The sequence below is a fragment of the Ranitomeya imitator genome, chromosome 5, assembly GCF_032444005.1.
Source record: "Ranitomeya imitator isolate aRanImi1 chromosome 5, aRanImi1.pri, whole genome shotgun sequence".
In the NCBI taxonomy this organism is placed as follows: domain Eukaryota; kingdom Metazoa; phylum Chordata; class Amphibia; order Anura; family Dendrobatidae; genus Ranitomeya; species Ranitomeya imitator.
Genome location: NC_091286.1, coordinates 124,787,202 through 124,814,490, shown reverse-complemented (window position 1 = coordinate 124,814,490; position 27,289 = coordinate 124,787,202). Strand labels below are relative to the sequence as shown.

Genomic DNA, 27,289 nt, shown 5'->3' with positions numbered 1-27,289 from the left:
TTAAAAGTGGTCTTTATTCAACGCATTTCTGAGTTCAAAGAACTCCTTCATCAGGAAATACCACATAAGAAACGGTTCTTATGTGGTATTTCTTGATGGAGTTCTTTGAAACTCAGAAACGCGTTGAATAAAGACCACTTTTAATAATAGCTTTGGACTACAATGATTCAGCAGCGCAGAATTTGACAACGTTCTCCTATATTGTATTTTCAGCAGCGCAGAATTTGACTACGTTCTCCTATATTGTATGTTACAGATGGCATGAGACAGAAAAGAAGGAAGACTTGATCTCGGGCATGGCATAGTGGCCTTACCTATAATGCCCTACAGGCACCCCACTCTGTAGCAAGGCCAATAATGACAGACTATAGGTCACATGTTACTAATGAGTTATAGCTACTATTAAAGTCCAAGCAGGAGTAGTTGCTGAGAGAAGACCTCAGAGCCCAGTCAGCCATACACAGAATACAGATAGCATGTGTGAAGAGAAAATACATTTCATTACAAGAAGTTAATAGGCAAGTTTCAGGGAGAGATACAGTAGTCATTGATTTTAGGTGTATTTAAAGACCTCCAGTCTTGTCTTAATGAAGTACAGTGCTCAATAACCAGGGCAGGCTTAGCGGTGCTTATGAATATCCCCTTCACATACTGCATGTATGTATAGATACGGCCATGGACTTGGCCTCGCTCCTCACTTTGTGTGACTGCACACCGAGTGACTGCAGACTTATCGATTTGGACCAGAAAATCCATTTAATTACAAACCCCAATTCTTAAAAAGTTGGGACATTGTAAAATGTAAAGAAAAACACAGATCAGAAGTTGAAAGATAGATATTTTTTCATAACACTTGAAAAATTAATTACCGTAATTTATACATACATGCTAGCCACCTTAGGGAGAGACCCAAGTTGGGCTAAATGTAGCGGGACGAAAGAGACCGAAAAGCCCTCTACTTAAAGGAAATACATAGTGGATGCTTTCCTGAAACGGAAAGTACTTGCAAGCAGCATAATACAAAGAATAGCAGGTTTACCCAGAATCCTTTGCAGTAGGCGGAGCTATGCAAATCATCTCTTTCCACCCCTGTCTAATCCACAGCGCTTGGAACCGCCAAGCGTGCAATGCTGCGGATTAGTTTCTAAATTTACACAGCCAACCAATTCCTACCTGTGGACACGTGTTTCGGGCTTTAGGCCCTCATCAGCACAGGGCTGGAATTGGTTGGCTGTATGGAGTGGGGCTCGGTGAGCAAGCGATACATACATGCTAGCCACCTTAGGGAGAGACCCAAGTTGGGCTAAATGTAGCGGGACGAAAGAGACCGAAAAGCCCTCTACTTAAAGGAAATACATAGTGGATGCTTTCCTGAAACGGAAAGTACTTGCAAGCAGCATAATACAAAGAATAGCAGGTTTACCCAGAATCCTTTGCAGTAGGCGGAGCTATGCAAATCATCTCTTTCCACCCCTGTCTAATCCACAGTGCTTGGAACTGCCAAGTGTGCAATGCTGCGGATTAGTTTCTAAATTTACACAGCCAACCAATTCCTACCTGTGGACACGTGTTTCGGGCTTTAGGCCCTCATCAGCACAGGGCTGGAATTGGTTGGCTGTATGGAGTGGGGCTCGGTGAGCAAGCGATACATACATGCTAGCCACCTTAGGGAGAGACCCAAGTTGGGCTAAATGTAGCGGGACGAAAGAGACCGAAAAGCCCTCTACTTAAAGGAAATACATAGTGGATGCTTTCCTGAAACGGAAAGTACTTGCAAGCAGCATAATACAAAGAATAGCAGGTTTACCCAGAATCCTTTGCAGTAGGCGGAGCTATGCAAATCATCTCTTTCCACCCCTGTCTAATCCACAGCGCTTGGAACCGCCAAGCGTGCAATGCTGCGGATTAGTTTCTAAATTTACACAGCCAACCAATTCCTACCTGTGGACACGTGTTTCGGGCTTTAGGCCCTCATCAGCACAGGGCTGGAATTGGTTGGCTGTATGGAGTGGGGCTCGGTGAGCAAGCGATACATACATGCTAGCCACCTTAGGGAGAGACCCAAGTTGGGCTAAATGTAGCGGGACGAAAGAGACCGAAAAGCCCTCTACTTAAAGGAAATACATAGTGGATGCTTTCCTGAAACGGAAAGTACTTGCAAGCAGCATAATACAAAGAATAGCAGGTTTACCCAGAATCCTTTGCAGTAGGCGGAGCTATGCAAATCATCTCTTTCCACCCCTGTCTAATCCACAGCGCTTGGAACCGCCAAGCGTGCAATGCTGCGGATTAGTTTCTAAATTTACACAGCCAACCAATTCCTACCTGTGGACACGTGTTTCGGGCTTTAGGCCCTCATCAGCACAGGGCTGGAATTGGTTGGCTGTATGGAGTGGGGCTCGGTGAGCAAGCGATACATACATGCTAGCCACCTTAGGGAGAGACCCAAGTTGGGCTAAATGTAGCGGGACGAAAGAGACCGAAAAGCCCTCTACTTAAAGGAAATACATAGTGGATGCTTTCCTGAAACGGAAAGTACTTGCAAGCAGCATAATACAAAGCATAGTACCATAATTTAGTAATTAAATTAAATTAAATTAAATTGAAACGGAAAGTACTTGCAAGCAGCATAATACAAAGAATAGTACCATAATTTAGTAATTAATGGCAGCTATACATTTCAAAAATAAGATGTTATGAGAGAGAAATGTCCCATTCTTGTCTGAGTAGGATTGTGGTGTGGGGTGGAACAATATACAGTAGCTGGATTCTTTTAGTCTTCTTTCCTTGTACACTAACAGGTTGGCTTTACACTAATTTGATCATGGAACCAGTGAACAATTCTCCAAGTAGTTTCCGTAACACATGCTACTGTGAGCAGCCTGCATGGCCTGAAAGGGCTACCATGGCCTGCAGCATCTCTGGACTTATCATTAAGCACATCTGTGGCTTCACTTGTCGCCAAATGGAAAGGGTGCTGCCAGCAGCGGATCTTGTTGATTTGCGTTCCCAAGATCATTCGTGGAAGAACATTTCTCAAGTAACCATTAATAACTTCATTGACAGCAGCCAGAGTTTGAACGTGCATGCATATCTGCAAGTGGGGCTCATACTTGATACTGAATTAATCGAGGTGTTTTGAAACTTGTAGATACCTTTTCTTTTTCAGGTTGTTTTGAAAAAAATGCATGTGTCCTTAACTTATTATAATTGGATAAGATTGGGATTGTTATTATCATCATTTTAAATTTCTGCTGGTGTGATCATGATACTGTTCTGGATGGTAGAGATGCATTATTACAAAAGGAGTTTTCTGGACTAGGGCTTAATGGATTGACATATTGATGACTATTCATAGTATAATCAATTAACTCACAAATAGTATGCTAGGGTTACACAACAGTATAAAAAAATTGTTACAATTTTCAACCAGAAAAGTGGTAAGCTTTTTTCTAATTTGTCATCTGTGTACAATCCATGTGCAATCCATTTTTTTTACAGCAGCGGCTATCGTTTTCAGCACCTATGTTACAGAATTGCAGTGTATCCATAAAATATAGAGGTAGATCACTGGTCTAATTTATACACTTGTGTGCACGAGCCCTTCGATTGGTGGGGTCTGGCACAACATTCTGAAACTGTCCGGTTCCCACACTGAAAGCCCTTCTGTTGGGAGGAAATTAACTTTGTTCCTCCTGAAAGCCTTGGCCTTCCAGTCATAGTGGTGGGCCATTGTGGCTTCAATCACCACTCAGTACATAGTGAGCGGCGGCTGTAGCCAAGAACCCAGCACTGACTGACAGCTGGTTAAATCTGTACTTTTCAACAACATGGAGATCAGTGCTGTGCTCATTAGTGACTACTAAGAAATGTATGGAGCTGCTCTGTTCCACTGCGTATATCGCTTATATCTGTGGAAATGATAAGGTATGCATCAGGAAAGGCTACCAACGCGAACTGTAGGTTAAGATACAGTTCCTGCCCACAAATAACCCAGGCCCAGATAACATTATTTGTTTATTTTTTATTAAGTATGACGTTATAAGAAGTCCATAAAAAAAGCATTAGCCGTTTATGATTAAGTAATTCAGATATAATAAATCATCAGCTTGTATGCCGTGCTCCATATTTAGCTCTTGGACTATGATACTCCACATTTTGACTTTTAAATGCTGAATCTAAAAAAGCCTTTCTGTTTTTTTTTTTACTCCTAAAGAATTAACCCCCGAAGAGAAAGCCCAAAAAATTGCCAGAACTATGCGAAAACAGTCAATAGAGGTTAAAGAGAAGTGGGAAAGCCTAAGCTCGCAGGCTGTCAGCTGGCAGAAGCAAGTGGAGAAAGCTTTGGAAAGATTGAGTGTTTTGCAAAGTTCAATGGATGATCTGGATGCAAGATTGGTGGCAGCAGAGAAAGTGCGCAGTGATTGGAAGCCAGTCGGAGACTTATTAATAGACTCTTTGAAGGAGCACATTGAGAAGACAAGTGTAAGTAATTTCAGTATAGCCCAGTGATCACCATATTACTTACCTGCTATATTTATTACATGTTCATGTACATAGTGTGGAAGCTCATGCTTATTCTTTGACATTCACACACACACACACACATATACTGTATGTTGCCTCAAGCAAGTGCCGGCTGATCCCCATAAGTGAAAATATTTGGGGTGCATTTTTTTTTATTTTAGTGGTTAGGCACATCACTTGCACATAAATATATTTGTTTCTTCCTGTGTATATTATATACATCATATTGTCCAGTGCTGTACATAGATTGTGTTTTTTTTATAATTTAGTATCAAAGAGCTTCACTGACTTTTCTGACCTGGGAACTTTTTTAAAACCTCTTATTTGAGTAGAATTGTTGACTAATTCTTCAAGTTTTGTGTGAACATGAAAAAGAGCTTTTAACTTTAGTTGACTTCCATTCTTTGTCTTCCTTTACTTTGCAGTCATTCCCCCATCTTCCCTATCGATACATTTAGACATATCTCTCCTTTTATATTGACTCGAAAGTGTGATGGAGTAGCCATGTTAGGACATGTTGACTGATGAATTTCCTACCATTCCTACCCTCCTTGTTGGAATAAAACTTAAAATTTTAGGGGTCTTAAGCAAGTGTTTTACCTATCTTTTTCACTTCTCAAATTTGTTCATGCTAACGTTTTAGGGTCTTGTCTAACTTCAGTTCCTTCTAAGAATGTATCCATCTGCATACTACAAACTTGAACTACAGTACAGACCAAAAGTTTGGACACACCTTCTCATTTAAATATTTTTCTGTATTTTCATGACTATGAAAATTGTAAATTCACAATGAAAGCATCAAAAGTATGAATTAACACATGTGGAATTATATACTTAACAAAAAAGTGTGAAACAACTGAACATATGTCTTATATTCTAGGTTCTTCAAAGTAGCCACCTTTTACTTTGATGACTGCTTTGCACACTCTGGGCATTCTCTTGATGAGCTTCAAGGGGTAGTCACCGGAAATGGTCTTCCAACAATCTTGAAGGAGTTCCCAGACATGCTTAGCACTTGTTGTTTTAGAGATGTGTCTGCTGCTAGAACTCTATGTGGCATTGATCTGGTCTCTAATCGGAGCTGCTGTTAACCTGTGATTTCTGAGGCTGGTGACTCAGATAAACTTATCCTCAGAAGCAGAGGTGACTCTTGGTCTTCCTTTCCTGAGGCGGTCGTCATGTGAGCCAGTTTCCTTGTAGCGCTTGATGGTTTTTACCACTGCACTAGGGGACACTTTCAAAGTTTTCCCAATTTTTTGGACTGACTGACCTTCATTTCCTAAAGTAATGATGGCCACTCGTTTTTCTTTACTTAGCTGCTTTTTTCTTGCCATAATACAAATTCTAACAGTCTATTCAGTAGGACTATCAGCTGTGTATCCACCAGACTTCTGCACAACACAACTGATGGTCCCAACCCCATTTATAAGGCAAGAAATCCCACTTATTAAACCTAACAGGGCACACCTGTGAAGTGAAAACCATTCCCGGTAACTACCTCTTGAAGCTCATCAAGAGAATACCAAGAGTGTGCAAAGCAGTCATCAAAGCAAAAGGTGGCTAGTTTGAAGAATCTAGAATATATGACATAATTTCAGTTGTTTCACACTTTTTTGTTAAGTGTATAATTCCACATGTGTTAATTCATAGTTTTGATGCCTTCAGTGTGAATGTACAATTTTCATAGTCATGAAAATACAGAAAAATCTTTAAATGAGAAGTTGTGTCCAAACTTTTGGTCTGTACTGTATTAAAAGGGTTTCCAAGTTTAATACATTCTATTAGAGAATTCTGAATTAAATTGTAAAGACACACACACAGTGTGTATTTCAATGGATCACTGCACGTGAAACGTAGGACAGCCAGGGAATGCACGGACACCGCAGTGCTCGAGGGAAAGCGGAGCACGACCTGGCAGATCACGCGATGGCTGGGAAGGTGCCGGGGGCGGAGCAAAACTCAGAGAACGGATGAGAACCGACAGCTAGGTGAACACTGGGTACATAGTCAGGCAAGCCGAGGTCAGAAGCTGGGAAGATTAGCAGTAGCCAGGGACGAGACAGAAGGATGGTGGGGGACAAGCCGAGGTTGAAAGCTAGACGGGAGCGCAGGACAAAAGAACAAGACAGAGAGTGGTCAACGACAGAGCCAGAGGTCGGGACTAGAGAGTACAAAGCGGTACGAATCAAGAAACAGAAACAGAGTGTAAGCCGGGTCATACACTGGATACACAAGCACAACAATATCAGAACAATAACCTGGGTCAGAAACTCAAGCTGGGTTAGCAAAAGTATCACTGACATAGAACCAGGCCAGCAGCAGACCTAAATAGCCCTCCCTGAACCAAAGAGAGGCTAAACAAGGTTAACCCAGCCTGACCAAGATGGGAGAAAAATCCTGTCCTGTGTCATGACATAAATAAGGGGTCTTCTTTTCATGACCCTGATTCCTTAGCTAGGGGAGAAAGCGATTACAGTCGCTTATTTTGGAGAACTTTTAGCTTCCTGCATAACATAGAAAATATACTGTTTTAAATGGGCACCTTGTAGTAATTCATTTCTCCCTTGGTGGATCTGCTGGGAAGTTGAATATTTACCACCGGATTTTCACACAGATAAGAGCTTATTGCTTGGGATCCCAGCAGGAGGTCACTTTGTGATTTGCCTTTTGGTTGAAGAGTACTTGTCAGATGATTCATACCACCCACATTAGAGGAACAAGGATCAGAGCCGGGGTGCATGATTACAGCCAGGTACTTTGTTCTCTGAAATGCTCAGACGTTTTATAGGAAATATAATTTGAAGATCCTGCAGGTGACCATAGGTGAGACTAAGACTAGGCAAGACGAGACTTGTCCAGTACCACCCTGAGATAGCTTCCCCTTAGCCACGCCAGCTGATTGACAGGTCTCCATATATACACACATAGAAGAGACCTGTCAATCAACCAGAATGCTGTGGGAAGAATCCGGCCAGGGGGAGAAAAATAAACCTGGCTGTAATCGTGCAGCAAAGCCCAGATTTGTGTTGTACGTGGTTTGGGAAGTATGAATCTGACGGGCTCCTTTTAAATATGCAAATTGCCTCATCAGAGATTAACAGGACTAGAGCTCTAGTGCCACCTATTGAAAGTAGCAATCCTAAAAGTCAATATTGACCCTTTAACTAGTTTTGCCACATAACGTAGGATAAATCAGATCTTATGCTTTGCACTGAGAAGGGGCCGTGCCCCAATATCTGCAAATTGAGATTCTGGTTTGGCTTGTATTCTAAGTCATATGGCAAGGGTCTTGAAAGGGTCGATATTGAGTTTTAGGATTATTACTTCTAATAGGTGGCACTAGACCTGTCGTCCCCTTCCTCTCTGAAGAGTCAATTTGCATATTTAATTTCCCATAGTAGCATTGTATGTCTTATAAGTCTCCGTACACTGGCATGCCAGGCATGTCACTCCACAAATTGATATAGAAGATGCTAAGCACAGCCTAAATAGGGGAGGTGCACAGTCATTGGTGCCCAAACCTGAACGTATACAATATAAAGTGACTAGCACACTCCAGGGTGTTGTGATGCAAAAAAGTGGGGATTTATTACATACAGTAAATCACAAACGTTTCGGTCGATACTGGACCTTCATCAGTGTGCTAGGTATAATTGTATACTTGTATGGCCCCAAAAACAATAGAATACTCGGATTTGCATCAATCAGACATGCTGGAAAAAAAGGCAACAAGCCGGGAAGTAACAGAACCAGGCTGGTCAACTGACGGTGAGTCAGAATAATAGGTGGCGCTGAGGCTTAAAAGAGCTGTCAGTACGCCGGGACACTAGGGATAAATGCGGTAATAGTGACACTCTATTAGCGGTGGATACCGCATTTATCCCTAGTGTCCCGGCGTACTGACAGCTCTTTTAAGAATCAAGAATCAGATCAGTTAGAAATGTCCATGACAATTTCACTTTCATAAAAGAAGTTGTATAGAGGTATATGAAATACTAATAAACATCCACTGCATTTCATCATATACATTATTATTTACAATGTGTGTCACGATTCTGTTGGAATGTCTTATAGAAGTGATTCAGTGATGTATAATAGAAGATAGATTCACAGAACAGATGCATTTCCATTTAATCTCCCCTACATATTTTCTTTCACTCTCTTGGCCTTGTACATTACATCACACTTGACCTCAGGCAGTGACATCTTACAGATTCCTGAAATGAGACCAGTGACTAGTGGATTCTGGTTATAATTACACTTTCAATGCTCAATTAATTAGTGTGAAATTATGCTTCATTTTTATTACCTTTATACATTTTGCTGAAAATTATATATTCAATTAAACTGAGGTTTTGCAAGCTTCAGATCTATAAACATGAATCACTAAGCAGCTGCTGAGATATAATAATAAAGTCACAAACTATCATAATCATTTCATTTCATGTCTTGTTTTAGATGCTTTATGCTTCGCTTGGCAGGCTGCTTGAATGACTCAGAAATTTATAGGTGGTAAATGGAGGTGAAATATTAGCATCTGTCAGTAAAAAGCAAACCTTTGATTTGCACGGTAGAAAAATGATCAAAAAAGTATTACATCAGAGAGAACTATGTTGGTGGTTCCAGTTACTCCTGGGCACTAGGGCCTGAGAGAGTCGAGTATCCATTATGTGTTGTATGAGAGTACCATGGTTTATTATCTCGATGCTGTGATAATGTTGTGTAAGTGTGATTCTCTGCCATGATGTTCTGTTTCACTGTGTGCATTATTCTTCCACTGGTTTTTATGTTTGCACACAACTTCTGTGTTTTTTTTTAAACATTTTTTTGTGCTGTGTGGAAAAAAGCACAATGTGCCAAAGATGCCCGTAATTCCCTCTGCCAATTTCAGGCCACAACCTGCATATACAGTTCGGTCCATATATATTTGGACAGAGACATCATTTTTCTAATTTTGGTTATAGACATTACCACAATGAATTTTAAACAATAAAGGAGCTGAAACTCCTAAACCCTTCATCCAATTTTAATGTGGATGCCCTCAAATGAAAGCTGAAAGTCTGAACTTCAACTGCATCTGAATTGTTTTGTTTAATTCATTGTGGTCTATAACCAAAATTAGAAAAAATGTTGTCTCTGTCCAAATATATATGGACCTAACTATATGCAAAAAAAAAATAAAAAAATACATTTAAAATTGTCCATGTGAACGTACCCTTATCTTTATAAATCAATCCATGTGTGCATGCTCAGCGCACTATAAGCTAATGTTACAATGAGGCCAATATTAATATTAACTATAAAGCAGTATGCAAGATGGCATGGAATTCAATATTGCCTTTGGATTTTGTCAATAATTCCATAATTAAACGTGTTGTTCAGGCTTCGGATGGGTCATCAATATCAGATAGGTGGAGGATTTACACGCAGCACCCCCACCAATCCCATCAGTGGCAGGTGGATGTAAATAGTCATCAGAGCTGGAATATCACAGTTTGGTTCACTGTGTAGTGGCTGCTTCCAGATACTGAAGGTCAGCTCCTATTTAAGGAAAGCCGGCAGTGGCCATTACACAGTGTGTGAAGCTGTGTTGTTTTTGATTCATTTACTGGTCACATCAGCCTGTCACCGTATCTGGGAGCAGCTGGTCGGCTCTCGGCGCCCCCTTACACCAAACCCAATTTGAATTTTTATGGGTTATCCAATCGATTCCTTCCTATTTATTTGTGTATGCTCTGAGTAATGTATTATTCCAGTCATTTCATACCTGTATTACATTCTCAGAACTACACCACATTCATACAGACGTATTGGTTGTTTGTGTTGTCTACATATCTGTTATCATAATGGCAGCAGATGTCATTTGTGGCATAAATCATGCAGGGCGTAACACTCATAATACCGTATTCAGCAGGGAGGTTGCTCAAACATATTGGAGAACTAACCTCAGATCTTCTGTGAATATAGGATTGTGCCCGTCGTTCAATCACCATGTAATTACAGACAGGGTTGTGTGGGCCATATCATCACTAAATATATATAGAGGGTATGTGCACAAGGAGATTTATTGAGGCAGCCAAAAACAACGAGTATTCTAGTGAAAACTGCTTCAGACAATGCTTTTTCTTAAGGGAGTCTTTCACTTCCAAAAGTTGTTTTGAAGAGTTTGTGAAGAATTTTGGAAAAAAAAATTCCCCCCCCTGAAGTATATTTTACAGCTGTTTAATTAGACAGTGCCTAGTGTGTAGAAAATACCACCAGGAGCTGCTTCAAAGAAGTGACATGCTCTTGCATTTTTTATTCACAGAGTTTTTCAAACTCTGAAGCAAAACAAATGCTCAATAGACTGAACATATGAACTGCAAAGAGGTTTTACAATGGAAATCTATAGGAAGAGTCTTTTGAGCCTTTTTGAATTTATGTTTAATACGGTTTTTGAAGCAAACCTGCTCCAAAAATAACTCCTAGATAAACTCTGTGCATGCCATAAGATGTAAAAGGGATATCGATCCATAAATAATCTCTCAATAAATCACGATAATGTTTCAAAAGATCGTATCAGGGGTGGTCTACCAAATTCTTAAAGCTCACAGGTTTTTGGCACTTCGAGGGTAGATGCACACAGATGTGTAGATGTAGGCTTACTCAAATCCTTCTGTGTATTCATGTTATACCACAAAGTCTCAATCTTGAGATCAGGGCTCTATGAAGGCCATATAATCACTCCCTGGACTCCTTGTTCATCTTTACCCTCTACTCTACTTCATAGTCCTACTGTTGAATACATTTAGAACAAGTCAGACGCCTCCCTGATGGTAATGCATGATGAATAATGGGTAGGTACTGGTATCTGTCTGTATTTCTCAGCATTGAGGACACCAACAGATGGGCAATTTTGCAGACCATAAACACAGTGGTGGCTAATTAAGCTTAGCGCAACAGATCAAACACACAACATGCTTATTTTTCTGAAAATTCGGGAGATGTCCAGAAAGTGCCATCAACTCAGAACTTGACAGCAGTACTGTGGCATGAAGTGGTCTTTATGGAAGAATTTGGACTAAAAACTAATCCTTTGACATGTAAACAAGGCTAAGCAACTTATCTGTGAAGAAAAAATGGCATATTGTGCTCTGAATGAGTCAAAATTTGAAATATTTGTCTGTAACAAGCCAAAACTAAATCAAGCAGCTCAATACCTCACTGGAATCAGGCTCCATTTTATTAATTTATGCTGCTCTCAAGTAAGGTGGCAAAAAGCAAGTGTCAGAATCTGTTTTAATGGGGATTTCCTGTACTAAGATATTAATAACTTATCCTAAAGATAAGTTATCAAAATTGGATTGGAGAGGTCCACAATCAGAACTATCACAAGTCACAACTGTTTGCAGCTTTCCCGATGGCTGGATGTACACAGTGTTCATAGCCAGGACAGCACAGCTCCATACACTGACCGTTCTTGGATATTTCAGCTTGGCTCCTATTCACACCAATAGAATATAAGTTATAGCTCCCGAAAAAGGCCATTGTATACATGAATCTAATATTCTGCCTCTGTGTACATTCTGCCAGTACCGGAGCTGCAAACAGATGATCGAGTACAGCGAAGCTCGGGGCATACAGGTCCCAATCACCAGCTCAAAAAGTCTTTTGGTTATAGCAGGGGTGTCAAACTGCATTCCTCGAGGGCCGCAAACAGGTCATGTTTTCAGGATTTCCTTGTATTGCACAGGTGATAATTTAATCACCTGCACAGAATGATTCCAGCACCTTGTGTAATGCAAAGGAAATCTTGAAAACACGCATGGTCTGAGGCCCTCGAGGAATGCAGTTTGACACCCCTGGGTTATAGTGTTTTGCGACTTACAAATTCTATCCTGCCTTCATTGATATAACTGAGAAATAACATTTGCAGTATCAGACGACGGCAGGAACTGGGTGAATCGAGTGCATTTTAGACACATAACAAGCTCTCCAATGTGACTTCTTCAATCAAGAGCAATGTATTTTCTGCTAGGATCAAATTGTAGCCTTGATGCTGTAAATGGTATAAATGTAGCGGGAAGCCCTGATATGCTATAAAGTAAGAGAAGAGATTGTGCTTTTAAAGTTGGAGCTGATGTATTTATTTAATAATCCACCACAACGCTAGCTGCATTCTCAGATTTGTGTCTGTGACTTTTTTTTTTAATATCAAACTGGTTATTACTGTTCTGCTATTACATTCTATTAAAATATATAGAAGCAATAAAAAATAACAGTATGTGAGTAAAAACAATTAAATATACATAATGTTCCATGATACTGAAAATGTGGTGGATCCAGAAACACGGGGGTTGAAAGTCTGGAGCGTCCTATTAGGCTGTGTTCACATGCACACTTTTTAGTTTCATATACACAAACAATCGCTCAACGTATTGCAAGATATTACCCTCCCAAACGAAGGGCAGATCTACCACTAAACTAGATATCCTTCACAATGAGTGTGATCTAAGAAATAATTGGATCTCCACTATGGTACTATGGTAAAACTATCAATTTTATTAAACATAGTAAGTAAAAAACATATAAAAATATGAGTTACTACATGTAAGGAAGGTGCAAATCCTCAAAAGAGGGACTATGTTGCCATAGGTAAACACATAAGAATAGGCTAGACATTTGTAAACATGTGACCAGCTAGACCATAATAAGAAAAGCCTGCATGCGTGAAAGTACAACAAGTACAGATAATGTTTTGACTCTCAGGTAGCCATATAGTATGGCATATAAGAATATCAGTACCCCTTAATGAGAGAAACATATAGCAATGCTATTACCATAAAAAAAGACTCCCAACATGCTCGGTATATATGGAATGGTATAACAATGCGGTATATTACCTTGCTGTCAGCCTAGTGTGAGTGCCTCGGCGTCCCTCTGACCCGACGCGCGTTTTGCGTTAGCTTCTTCTGGAGGCGTGACAAAATAGTCCCTCTTTTGAGGATTTGCACCTTCCTTACATGTAGTAACTCATATTTTTATATGTTTTTTACGTACTATGTTTAATAAAATTGATAGTTTTACCATAGTACCATAGTGGAGATCCAATTATTTCCTAGATCACACTCATTGTGAAGGACTTTTTAGTTTCAGTTGTTCCGTTTTAGGAACAGACAAATTTAATTAATGGTTCGTTTTGCTCACTGATACTAATGGAAGCTGAGAGAGCCTATTGATTACTATGAGGTATCTCATAGAAACATGGTTAGATGTAATTTACAAAGGAGTGCCTTGGTAGACTTCTAATCTATTTCCAGAGATGACAAACGTGCGTGAGATTCTGAGAGTATATCAGAAATTATAAGTACGTCAGATGCAACTGTTATATTTGTTATAAAGTCAATCATGACCACTAAAGTACAGTCCTCCGCTTTCCTTATAGTAGAGTAATTATAGGGGTGGCACTGAGATTATCCTTCTGCTTGTAACATTCAGGGCTTGTGCACATGGCCGTATTTTCGCTCCAAGCACAATCCGACAAATCAGTGGACTCAGACCAATGTTATTCTGTTTGGCTGTGCACATGTCACAGAATGCCAGTTAGAGCCGATGATCAGATCGCACTCGGCCATGCAAGTCTATGAGTCCGTGGAAATAATCGGACTGCATTCTGATGACACCCTGATTTTCACGAACTGACGGAATGGAGAAGATGGAGAATATTTTGTTATCTTCTCGTCATTTTAGAAAATTGGATCACATCACACTCTGATCAATCTCTGATCAATCTGATTAGCATAATCTGCCCTGTTCTCTTGGATGAAAGAAGATACGATGGTGTTCACCTAGCCTAAAAGCTAAACATAAGACTCTTGTCTGACACCTCCATGATGGACCAGTGCACCGTTGGTCACTAATACCAGATCGTGCTTCAGACTTTACAGATATAGATTTGGCCAATAATTTATCTGTATTATGAAGGGGCGAGTAAACAATGCTTTTACTATTCCTATGTGCGCATGCCAGCACTGAGTGCCTGGCCTGGTGCCTTCTTTAACTTTGGCACAGAGACATTGTATTAACATAAATCATTACACATATTCTGTAAAGACATACATAGATGCACTATATATTCCATTTAAGATGCAGATATTGATTTGGTTTGTTGCCTGGGTTTACATATTACACTATGGCACAGTGAAACAATGTCACAGTATGGTTGAGAATAGCAGCACGCTGGCTCAGTGGTTAGCATTGCTTTGCGGCGTTGCGTTCTTGGATTCAAATCTCACCAAGGACAACATCTGCAAGGAGTTTGTATGTTCTCTGTGGGTTTCCTCTGGATTCTCCAGTTTCCTCCCATAGTACAAAGACATACTAATAGGGAATCTAGATTGTGAGCTCTAATGGGGACATTGATAATGATGTGTGTAAAGCGCTGCGGAATATAATGGCGATATACTGTATCAGTAAGCAAAATAAATAATACTATAGTTATGAGGAAATAGGACTAAAGGTATCTATACGTCTAATATAGTGCTCAGATGAACGCTTGTTTTGCCGACAGCTGTGTCTCCCATCTCTCACTTAAAGGGGTTTTCCATGCTTGTGGTGAAAGTCTGCAGTCACTGAATCTTTACAGCGTTAGGATTCTCTTATATTGCCGGTGCCATTTGCATGTAGCACATGTGATGCCAACTAGATGTGCTCATTATATGTTAATTTTGCGAGAGCAAGCATGTCTAGTCTGAGTGTGGCCGCATGAATGCATGTCACATATTTGCTGCAGGCATGCAACACGGAGAATCCTGACAGCCTATGGTGTGCGTTCTGAAGGGGTTCAGAAGTCTCTTGAACAGCCCCTTTTAAACTTGCATGCTCAGGTATATAAACATGCATCTTATCACTAGGGAAAGCTTGACTTTATTGCGCCTGAATATGTTTTCAGTAGGGAAAACAGAATATGTTTCTGCTTCTTCCCATCTTCCACTCTCACAGCATCATTATTATACATATATATGTTACTGTAAAAGTCAGAAGGACGGTAAAACCTAGGATTTACCGGTCAATCTGGACATTCACCGAGGCCGTCGGTAAAAGCTCAAAATGAAAAGTAAAATTGGACTTTTACCGGTGAAGTCTTGGTAAATGTTAACATTTCTCAACAGCGTTGGTAAAAGTCAGATGTATTCCATATAAACGAACGATTTTGGACTTTTACCTGGGCGAATTGGTAAATCTTTACATTTACCAGCATGTGTTGGTAAAAGTAACTTTGAGTCACAGAATTCTGACTCTGACCAACAGATGATGGTGGTAAAAGTTAACTAAACTCAATTACCGGTAAATCCTAGGTTTTACCGTCCTTCTGACCTTTACAGTAACATATATATCTAATCATTCATAATAAAAGCAATGGGCTTGGTCACTTTAATTCAATGTGTATGGGGGCCTTAAAATCACCTTTTTTATAGCATATTTCTGGTAGTTCTTTCTTTGAAGATTCTGTCTCAGAAGGACATCCTCTACTTCTAAGGCATATGGATGAGGTTCCCATCATTTTAGTTAGGATTTTTGGAAAGTATATATTTCGGTCTGACATATGATGTGTGTGAAATACTCCATTCATAATTCTTATCAATCCTTACACAGCTTCGCACACAAAGTTCCTCCTGTAAATTCTCCATTCACCTTCCAATGTTCTCCACGCAGAGCACCGCTTCATAGTGCTGACTGGAGCCTTAAATATTTTGTACTTTATTATTTGACAGGCATTTGGAGAAGAAATTGCACCCATCAGCTCCAAGGTGAAGACAGTAAATGATGTGGCTAGTCAGCTCTCGGCACTAGACATTCAGCCATCTGCAAAAAACGCTCGCCAACTGGATGACCTGAACATCAGGTGGAAACTCCTACAGGTAAACCTGTCTATGCAAAATAGAAATTAAACATTTTCATGGTGCTGTTCTAAAGTTTGCATTGACATTGATGTCTTTTATTCCATAAATTTATTATAATTGTGAAATGCTTTTGTTTTTTTTCAGTTCTTATGACCAGAATGAAATATTGAGATTGGTGAATTTCTATTTGCATTTCAGATTTATTTTCAGCACACACTGGAATTTCTGGAATTTTCTATCTTATTGAACAATCTAATTTAAATGAGTTGTCCTGTATCAAAAGGTTGAATAGACCCTCAAACTCCTAAAACAAAAAACTGAGCTTTTACTCACCCTCCTCAGGGCCAGAAATGCTCAAGTAATTGTTGATCATCTGCAGGGGTAACAACTCATCTACACTGCTTGTAACCACTACAGCCAATCACTGGGCTTAGCGGCGTTTGCTGTCTACATTTTCCTTTGCCGGCAGATTAGCCGAGTTCTTTGATTGGCTGCAGCAGTCATGAACACTGTAGTCTTGATACCTCAGTTAATGTAAAAAAAGGGGCACACACATAAAATAGACTACAAAAAAGCATGAATTCAAATTTTTCGGCACAAATCAAGAACTGATGTAAAAGACCAAAAGCTAAACAAAAACAGTAGCAAATGCGTTAATGAAACAGACCACCTGTCTTCATGACGTCCGGATTAGCAGAGTTACCTGGCATTGGCTTATTGATACAGGGTGGGCCATTTATATGGATACACCTAAATAAAATGGGAATGGTTGGTGATATCAACTTCCTGTTTGTGGCACATTAGTATATGGGAAGGGGAAATCTTTTCAAGATAGTGGTGACCATGGCGACCATTTTGAAGTCGGCCATTTTGGATCCAATTTTATCTTTTTCAGTGGGAAGAGGGTCATGTGACACATCAAACTTATTTAGAATTTCACAAGAAAAACAATGGTGTGCTTGGTTTTAATGTAACTTTATTCTTTCATGAGTTATTTACAAGTTTATGACCGCTTATAAAATGTGTTCAAAGTGCTGCCCGTTGTGTTGGATTGTCAATGCGATCCTCTTCTCATACTCTTGACACACTGATAGCAACACCGCAGAAGAAATGCTAGCACAAGCTTCCAGTATCCATTGTTTCAGAGGCTGCACATCTCGTATCTTCACATCATAGACAATTGCCTTACGATACTTGATGTGCAGCATCTGAAACAACCGATACTGGAAGCCTGTGCTAGCATTTCTTATGCGGTGTTGCTATCAGTGTGTCAACAGTGGGAGAAGAGGGTTGCATTGACAATCCAGCACAATGGGCAGCACTTAGAACATATTTTATAAGTGGTCATAAACTTGTAAATATCTCATGAAAGAATAAAGTTACGTTAAAACCAAGCACACCATTGTTTTTCTTGTGAAATTCTCAATAAGTTTGATGTGTCACACGTCACTCTTCCCATTGGAAAAAATAAAGTTGGATCCAAAATGGCCGACTTCAAAATGGCCACCATGGTCACCACCTATCTTGAAAAGTTTCCCCCTCCCATATACTAATGTGCCACAAACAGGAAGTTGATGTCACCAACCAATCCCATTTTATTTATGTGTATTCATATAAATGTCTCTCTCTCCCTCTCCCTCTCCTTCTCCCTCTCCCTCCCCGTTAAAGGTGGTAGTTACATTTTAAACTGACTGTCATGATTTTAGTGGTTGGTGGGGGCCCATAACCATTATCAGCCCAGTTCGTCCGTGTAATCGCTTTCTAGGTATACATTATAAATGTGTATTCAAAATCCACATGGGAACATGCCACAATGTAAAATTTATGAAACACAATCGTGTTGCTTTATATATTACTTGTGGAGCGTCTAATAATTAGTTTTGTGTGACTTTATATTGTTTTAGGCCTTACAGTACATATTCAATAATGCAGATCCCGACCTTGCGTGGGCTAAATTGTTTCTGTCAGCGTTCTTTCCACAGCTAGAAGCAAATTATCCCACCGGGACATGATTTTAGTTTTCTTTGATACTCTCAATTTATAATTTTTACATATCTATCTGTTGATCCCTGGCACCTCTGTGATACATATATTGGATGCAATTTGTAAGCGGCGTTGTAACGCCATAAATCATGCTGCCGTTATTGAGAGCTGCAGAACTTGGCAGAAGAAAAATCTGCTTTATTGCCATCCATGCAAAATGTTGATTAAAACAAATCCAGTTTTCACGGGATGGACAGTTTGTCCCCAAAGGGATGCTGACTGCGCAGAGGACAGGGATTTCAGCTGTAAAGTCGCAGGCATTTTCAAATAATAGGAAGATGGGGGAGGGGAACTAAGCAAATTTGTGACTCTATAAAGGAAACTATATCTGTGTGGCAATCAATCAACTGTAGCTAATATGACATGTATTATACCATGGACAGTTACAGTATGTACATTTTGTATTTATTCTATAGAACTTGGACTGTCTGTTCAATCCCCCAATTAAATAAAGGGCAGTTGTAGACTTTGTGGTCTTAGAGCTTATCAGAACCACGCTGGCATCATTTGGAACAATTTACCATCTACTTTTTAAAAACAAGAATGTAATTGATTTAAAGGATACAGATGTAGCATGTTTTAAAGGGGTGTCCGGACTTAGGCTGCAAGTATGCAATCACTTTATGTGACTGCAGACTTGTGAATTCTCACATCGCGACCACTGTGGGGATTCTCTGGCGCTGGGAGCAGGTGATCAAGTGTCTGAGAGTATGCGATGTGCATACTTCTGGCCACATTCCAACTAGACTGTTTATTGTCTAGCTCAATAAACTTGCATTGAGCAAGGCTGCGTCCATCTGGTTGGCTTGTGATTACATGTGTGCAAATTATATATTTGTGATTATACTACTGCAGACTTATGAATCCTCAGTTCTTCAGTACCAGCTCCACCGGCAGACAGAGAGTAACTGCATACTTATAGTGTAAGGCTGGACAACCCCTTTAAGTTAAAACACAAGAAAGAAATCACAATGCAGAAAGTTAACACTTATGACAATGAAAACAATTGAATTTGTTTAGTTAAGGGTCTTACTGCATCATGGTATGTTTGTAATTTTAAGAAATGCTAAATCTCTATTGTTTTATATTTTATTTAATATCTATTCCCTTTACAACATATTCAGCAGATGGGCTAGGGTCATGCGACCTCGACTGATCATTCCAAAAATTGCTGTGTAGTGCACTGATCAGCAAACAAAAGCATGGAGCTTCTGTATGAGTAAGCGCACAGAGCGGCTCAGTAAAAAGTTAATACTTTCTTTTGAGCCTGTATATATATGTATGTACGTCCATGTTGGAGCTCAGTGCTTCTGTCTGCTGATGAGGGCGCTGTAGATCTGCTTTTGGAGCTACTGGTTGGGGTCTCAGGTCCCCGACCAACACCCTTCTGATTAGCAAGAGATGAGGTATTAAATAAAACATAAAACAGTAAGTACCCTTTCAATATATTAAATACATTGTTTGCTCATAATGAATTTTTGGTGGCTTTTTAGGCAGCAGTTGAAGAACGTCTTAAACAACTTCAGGATGCTCATCGAGATTTTGGCCCTACATCCCAACACTTCTTGTCCAGTAAGTTAAAGATGTAAATTCTGCTATATATACACACAGTGGGAGAAATAAGTATTTGATCCCTTGCTGGTTTTGTAAGTTGGCCCATGGACAAAAACATAATCAGTCTATAATTTTAAGGGTAGGATACTTTTAACATTGAGGGATAGAATATCAAAATTAAAATCCAGAGACTCACATTGTATAAATCACATCAATTTATTTCATGTCTTTGTCAGTGGTCAAACTTACAAAATCAGCAAGGGACCCCACCACATTATGGGTGTCAGGTCCGAGCATTCCTACATGAACAGTTTCCTGGAAAGTGGATTGGTCGTCGTGGGCCAGTTGAATGGCCACCAAAGTCTCCCGATCTGACCCTCTTAGACTTTTATCTTTGGGGTCATCTGAAGGCAATTGTCTATGCTGTGAAGGAATGCTAACACAGGCTTCCAGTATCCTTTGTTTCAGATACTGCACGTCTCATATCGTAAGGCAATTGTCTATGCTGTGAAGATACGAGATGTGCAGCATCTGAGACAACGGATACTGGAAGCTTGTGCTAGCATTTCTTCTGCGGTGTTGCTTTCAGTGTGTCAAGAGTGGAAGAAGAGGGCTGCATTGACAATCCAACACAATGGGCAGCACTTAGAACACATTTTATAAGTGGTCATAAACTTGTAAATAACTCATGAAAGAATAAAGTTACGTTAAAACCAAGCACATCATTGCTTTTCTTGTGAAATTTTCAATAAGTGTGATGTGTCACATGACCCTCTTCCCATTGGAAAAAATAAAGTTGGATCCAAAATGGCCGACTTCAAAATGGCCACCATGGTCACCACCCATCTTAAAAAGTTTCCCCTCTCTTATGTACTAATGTGCCACAAACAGGAAGTTGATATCGCCAACCATTCCCAGTTTATTTAGGTGTAAATTGCCCACCCTGTATATATATATATATATATATATATATATATATATATATATATATATATATATATATATATATAAATACCCCTTTACATTTTTTACTCTGTTTCATTGCAGCCATTTGGTAAATTCAAAAAAGTTCATTTTTTTCTCCTTCATGTACACTCTGCACCCCATCTTGACTGAAAAAAAAAACAGAAATGTAGTAATTTTTGCAAATTTATTAAAAAATAAAAACTGAAATATCACATTGTAATTATTAAATCTAAAAATATGTTATTACTTATTTAGGTTATTTGATATTATTTTTTTTTTTGTTTTATCCATTATGTCTAATAGTTCTTCTATTCTTCTTACTCATAGCCTCAGTTCAGCTTCCATGGCAACGATCCGTTTCACTAAACAAAGTGCCCTACTACATTAAGTAAGTTTTTCTTCATATTATTTCTGATTCGTTATGTTTTGTTATTGACTTGTCAACGTGTCTTATGTGGCTAGACGGCCAGGTGTGGCGCTGCTGTCCAAGTATAAAGGCATTTACTGGTTATTTTTTATTACATATATTCATACATTTGAAGTAGTCTTCACAGTCAGAAAGAGTAGATCAATTAAAAGGTACAATGCTACAAACATTTGTAAAAATTATTAATGTATAACATAGAACCATAACTTGATAGTTTAAAGGGATCCTATCATCAGATTTTCTCAATATAAAGTGCAGCCGCCATCTTTAAGGCCTATCTTATAGTATTCTAGTAAGCTGTATGTAAGTCCACAATCCCCTCTGCATAACACTAAAAAGACCATCGGACCGGACTGCTCTGTATGTGGGGATAATTAAAGATATTTTTTTATGCTATTCAGATAGGGTTGGGGACTTACATACAGCTTACTAGAATGCTGTAAACGAGGCCTTAAAGGTACTTTATATTTGGAAAACCTGGTGGCAGGTTCCCTTTAAGGCCACTAGCTGTTTCCTATTGGAACATATAATAACACAATTCATACTCGTGAAAGAACATAGGAACATAAAAATATATATTTATCATTATAATTCAATTGTTTCCAAGATATCTGTTCTTTTTTGTAAATGTAAGTGATTATATGATCATACAAAACGGATGACATTTGTAATCTTCATACTTTTTGAGTAAATTAGTATCAATATGTGAATACATGAGACTTTGTAATTTTTCTTATTAGGAGAAAAGACATAGTACACATTTTCTTCAAATCCAGCAACTAGTAATTACTTATGGCCTTTCTGTAGTATCGGCGTGAAATTTTAGAAACCTTAGTTATTACAACCTCCTGTCTAGTGTAGAACAGTGAATGGGAGGGGGAGGAGGGAGATGCAGCTGAACTTTCTTTGTGTAAGATGGCTTTCTCATTGTGTTCTTTGTTCAGCAATACAAGTTTTTTTTTATTTATATGTTGTCTAAAATTAAAATCAAAAGGGTCTTGATGTCTGCTCACTTCTTAAATGTTGGAACAAGTTTAAGAAAAGAGTTGATTAGTTGGTTAAGGTTTATAGTCTTGTGGAGAGAAGTAAGTGGTGTCTTTGAATCTAAAAGTTCTTCCAGTGAAGATTGCGGCAAGCCTTTAACTCCAAGGTTGCATTCTAGGAACAGGTAAGAGCATAAGAGCACAGTGTGTGCATGTGAGCATGCTTTGTCTATGGTATATTTCAACAAATAAGGGCAATTTTAAAGGTGGAAAAATTAAGAAAAATACTAAAACTGCATAAAAACGGTTTAGAGAGTCAGTTATTTGCATATAGGACACAAAGAGATTTGTTTTTCAGACCAGAACTGGTACTAGTGGGAAAAGAACTTGGGTTACGAAACATTAGACCCCATAGAGACATGTGATATGTCTGACACTATAGACAACCCATTGTGGTAGAGAAGGGGTCTCCTTCCCGCTTGGACCTCGTGTTGCTTACCATGCTTTAAATAATGTTGGATCACCTCATTAATGACTAAAGAATAATTTCACTATCATGACATGTATTTATTTTACTTGCTTATACAGTGGGGCAAAAAAGTATTTAGTCAGTCAGCAATAGTGCAAGTTCCACCACTTAAAAAGATGAGAGGCGTCTGTAATTTACATCATAGGTAGACCTCAACTATGGGAGACAAACTGAGAAAAAAAAATCCAGAAAATCACATTGTCTGTTTTTTTAACATTGTATTTGCATATTATGGTGGAAAATAAGTATTTGGTCAGAAACAAAATTTCATCTCAATACTTTGTAATATATCCTTTGTTGGCAATGACAGAGGTCAAACGTTTTCTGTAAGTCTTCACAAGGTTGCCACACACTGTTGTTGGTATGTTGGCCCATTCCTCCATGCAGATCTCCTCTAGAGCAGTGATGTTTTTGGCTTTTCGCTTGGCAACACGGACTTTCAACTCCCTCCAAAGGTTTTCTACAGGGTTGAGATCTGGAGACTGGCTAGGCCACTCCAGGACCTTGAAATGCTTCTTACGAAGCCACTCCTTCGTTGCCCTGGCGGTGTGCTTTGGATCATTGTCATGTTGAAAGACCCAGCCACGTTTCATCTTCAATGCCCTTGCTGATGGAAGGAGGTTTGCACTCAAAATCTCACGATACATGGCCCCATTCATTCTTTCATGTACCCGGATCAGTTGTCCTGGCCCCTTTGCAGAGAAACAGCCCCAAAGCATGATGTTTCCACCACCATGCTTTACAGTAGGTATGGTGTTTGATGGATGCAACTCAGTATTCTTTTTCCTCCAAACACGACAAGTTGTGTTTCTACCAAACAGTTCCAGTTTGGTTTCATCAGACCATCGGACATTCTCCCAAAACTCCTCTGGATCATCCAAATGCTCTCTAGCAAACTTCAGACGGGCCCGGACATGTACTGGCTTAAGCAGTGGGACACGTCTGGCACTGCAGGATCTGAGTCCATGGTGGCGTAGTGTGTTACTTATGGTAGGCCTTGTTACATTGGTCCCAGCTCTCTGCAGTTCATTCACTAGGTCCCCCCGCGTGGTTCTGGGATTTTTGCTCACCGTTCTTGTGATCATTCTGACCCCACCGGGTGGGATTTTGCGTGGAGCCCCAGATCGAGGGAGATTATCAGTGGTCTTGTAAGTCTTCCATTTTCTAATTATTGCTCCCACTGTTGATTTCTTCACTCCAAGCTGGTTGGCTATTGCAGATTCAGTCTTCCCAGCCTGGTGCAGGGCTACAATTTTGTTTCTGGTGTCCTTTGACAGCTCTTTGGTCTTCACCATAGTGGAGTTTGGAGTCAGACTGTTTGAGGGTGTGCACAGGTGTCTTTTTATACTGATAACAAGTTTAAACAGGTGCCATTACTACAGGTAATGAGTGGAGGAAAGAGGAGACTCTTAAAGAAGAAGTTACAGGTCTGTGAGAGCTAGAAATCTTGATTGTTTGTTTCTGACCAAATACTTATTTTCCACCATAATATGCAAATAAATTGTTAAAAAAACAGACAATGTGATTTTCTGGATTTTTTATTCTCAGTTTGTCTCCCATAGTTGAGGTCTACCTATGATGTAAATTAAAGACGCCTCTCATCTTTTTAAGTGGTGGAACTTGCACTATTGCTGACTGACTAAATACTTTTTTGCCCCACTGTATATCACCATCATATCCCGCAGCACTTTACAGACATTATCATCACTGTCCCCATTGAGGTTCGCAAACTAAATTTCCCACCTTTGTCTTTGACATGTGGGAGAAAACCAGAGAACCCAGAAGAAAAACCACGCTAACATAGGGTGGATTTACAGAGTCCTTGTACATATTGCCTTTGGTGGAATGTGAATCCAGGACTGAAAAGCCACCTTGCTAACCACTAAGCCACCAATGGTGCCCATATGATTTGCTGAAAGTATTTTGGCTTTAAAAGAACCAGAAAAAAAATTAAGATTGTGGCAAAAAATGAATAATATTATGTTCTTAGTTGTGAAATACAGTGATATGGTAGAGGACTAATGTACTATTAATTGACTTCTATTTATACAGATATTACAGTGGGCTTACCGGCACTTTCTTGGAATAAATCTTATCTCTGTACTTGACGGTCGCTGCTTTTACATCTTTCTCAAAACTGTTTGATGAATTTGATGTGACCTTGTTATAAGCAGTCTTATTATTTGATATGAATCTGTAAGATATGCATTATAGAAATGACCTGCAGAGGATTTTAGAGGGGAAGTGCAAGGAGACCAATCTAGCGAATGCTGCTCGCTCGCACCAAGTAGCTACAGTTTCCCTTCAACACTAATTAACTTTAAAGGGGTTGTGCGCTGTCGGACAACTTCTTTTCAAAACCCCCACTGTACTAAATAAAATCTGAAAAAAGCACACTTGCATCCCGGTCTGGCACCACTCATATGCTCTGAGTACTGTGCAGGCTGCAGCCCATCTGTGCTGGACAGCGATGGGAAAACAAATCAAGAAATTGTCAAGAATGTAACTCCTCTGCCGCTGTCATTTTTATTTTTTGATTTTATATATAGTGGTGACGGCTTTCAAGCAGAAGCCGCCTATAGAATAGAGCGGTCACTGCTTTTAGCCACTTCACAGCTTTCGATGCATGAAATGGTTAAAAGAATAGTAAAAAAAACATAAGCAGCAAATATTTTGGACAATACTGTGCCTATGTTCGTTATTTTTAATGTTCATTGAGTATTTTTTTCAGGCAAATTACAGGCAAAACTGATGCTGTGTGCTCATACTCTTAAGTGGGGAACTGTAATCTGAAAACTGTGCTCCAACCTTTGGAACTCCATACAAGAGAATTGACAGAGCTGCGCAATGAGAATTGACAGAGCTGCACAATGAGAATTGACAGAGCTGCGCAATGAGAATTGACAGAGCTGCGCTATGAGATTTTACAGAGCTGCGCAATGAGAATTGACAGAGCTGCGCAATGAGATTTGACAGAGCTGTGCAATGAGAATTGACAGAGCTGCGCAATGAGAATTGACAGAGCTGCGCAATGAGAATTGACAGAGCTGCGCAATGAGAATTGACAGAGCTGCGCAATGAGAATTGACAGAGCTGCGCAATGAAAATTGACAGAGCTGCGCAATGAGAATTGACAGAGCTGCGCAATGAAACGGATGAGTGCAATCCAATAAATAATCCAATACATAATCAGATTACACCATGATGAATACTAGTCAATGATTATTTTTTCAGCTGCAATTTTTTTTCTCACCTCGGAACGGACTGAGACAAAAAATTGCAGCATACCGTGAGTGGCAGTGTATATATCGAGATGATGAGACTCTCAAATGCAAGTCAATGATTACGAGAAAAAAAAAATCTCACTGTCTCCTGGATGCCAGGCTGGCGCTGATATTTTACGTGACCACTCAGCAAACATCCAGATGTAGCTCATTGAGGGACAAATGGATTATCGGTGAGAATATTTTTGTTTTTTATATTTTTCTTTTGAAATTAATAAATAAGGAGTTTTTCTTTCAAATGAAGGACTTTTTGTTGTCATTTCAATTAAAGGAATTTACTTTATTACATTTGACTATGGGGTTAGTAATGGGGGGCTTAGATAGCTTGATGTTTGCTGACATTAAAAAGCTGACATCAACCCCAATACTATTACCCCACTTGCCACCACACCAGGGCAGGTGGGAAGTGCAAAGGCTAAGTCCCAGAATTGACACATCTAATGGATGAATAATTTCTGTGGCAGCTGAGGGCTGATGTTCTTAGTCTGGGAGGGGGCCAATATCCATGGCCCCTTCGTAGGCTATTATCATCAGCTTGCATTTGTCTGCCTAGCCTTTGCTAGTTATTAATTTTAGAGCGCACATCACTGTCATTACCAGTAAAGACTAAGTAGACAGCTGGGAGCTGATATTATTACCCTGCGAAGTAACATGTTTATTACCCCCTTCCCAGAGACTATAAACATCACCCCCTAGCTGTTGGCTTTCCCTCAGCTGGTTTAAACAAAGAAGGGGGAGCCCATGCCATTTTTTCTTTTATTAATTTAATTATTAGCTAAATACCCTACATGTACCGTAGGCTGCACTACACTGATTTTATATCTCAATGATATCTATTTATCTATAAATATCTGTATATAAGATTGTTTTATTAGTTGGAAAACTACCTTTAAATGACAGAGAATACAGTATGTAAAAGCTGATGTAAAAAATGCATTGCATAGGGATTGCATACGCATGTCATACGGATGTTAGGTGAGAAAAATCTCATTGTACTCGCAAGACACTCTCCCTACTTTTCAGGAACATCGGACATATTTTTTTCACGCTGATGAGTATGAGCCCTAAAGCTGAGAGTCTGCACTTTAATCCAA

At 39.5% G+C, this 27,289-nt stretch overlaps 1 protein-coding gene across 2 annotated transcripts in view; it reads left to right on the top strand.

Moving 5' to 3' along the window:
- UTRN (utrophin) overlaps positions 1–27,289 on the top strand; it is a 930,516-nt gene that overhangs the window by 708,675 nt on the left and 194,552 nt on the right. For both annotated transcript variants that reach the window (XM_069769124.1, XM_069769123.1), the window contains exons 57-60: positions 4,217–4,485; positions 16,281–16,427; positions 19,946–20,024; positions 21,300–21,360. In XM_069769124.1, coding sequence (XP_069625225.1) covers positions 4,217–4,485; positions 16,281–16,427; positions 19,946–20,024; positions 21,300–21,360 — 556 coding nt within the window. The remainder of the gene's footprint in view (positions 1–4,216; positions 4,486–16,280; positions 16,428–19,945; positions 20,025–21,299; positions 21,361–27,289) is intronic.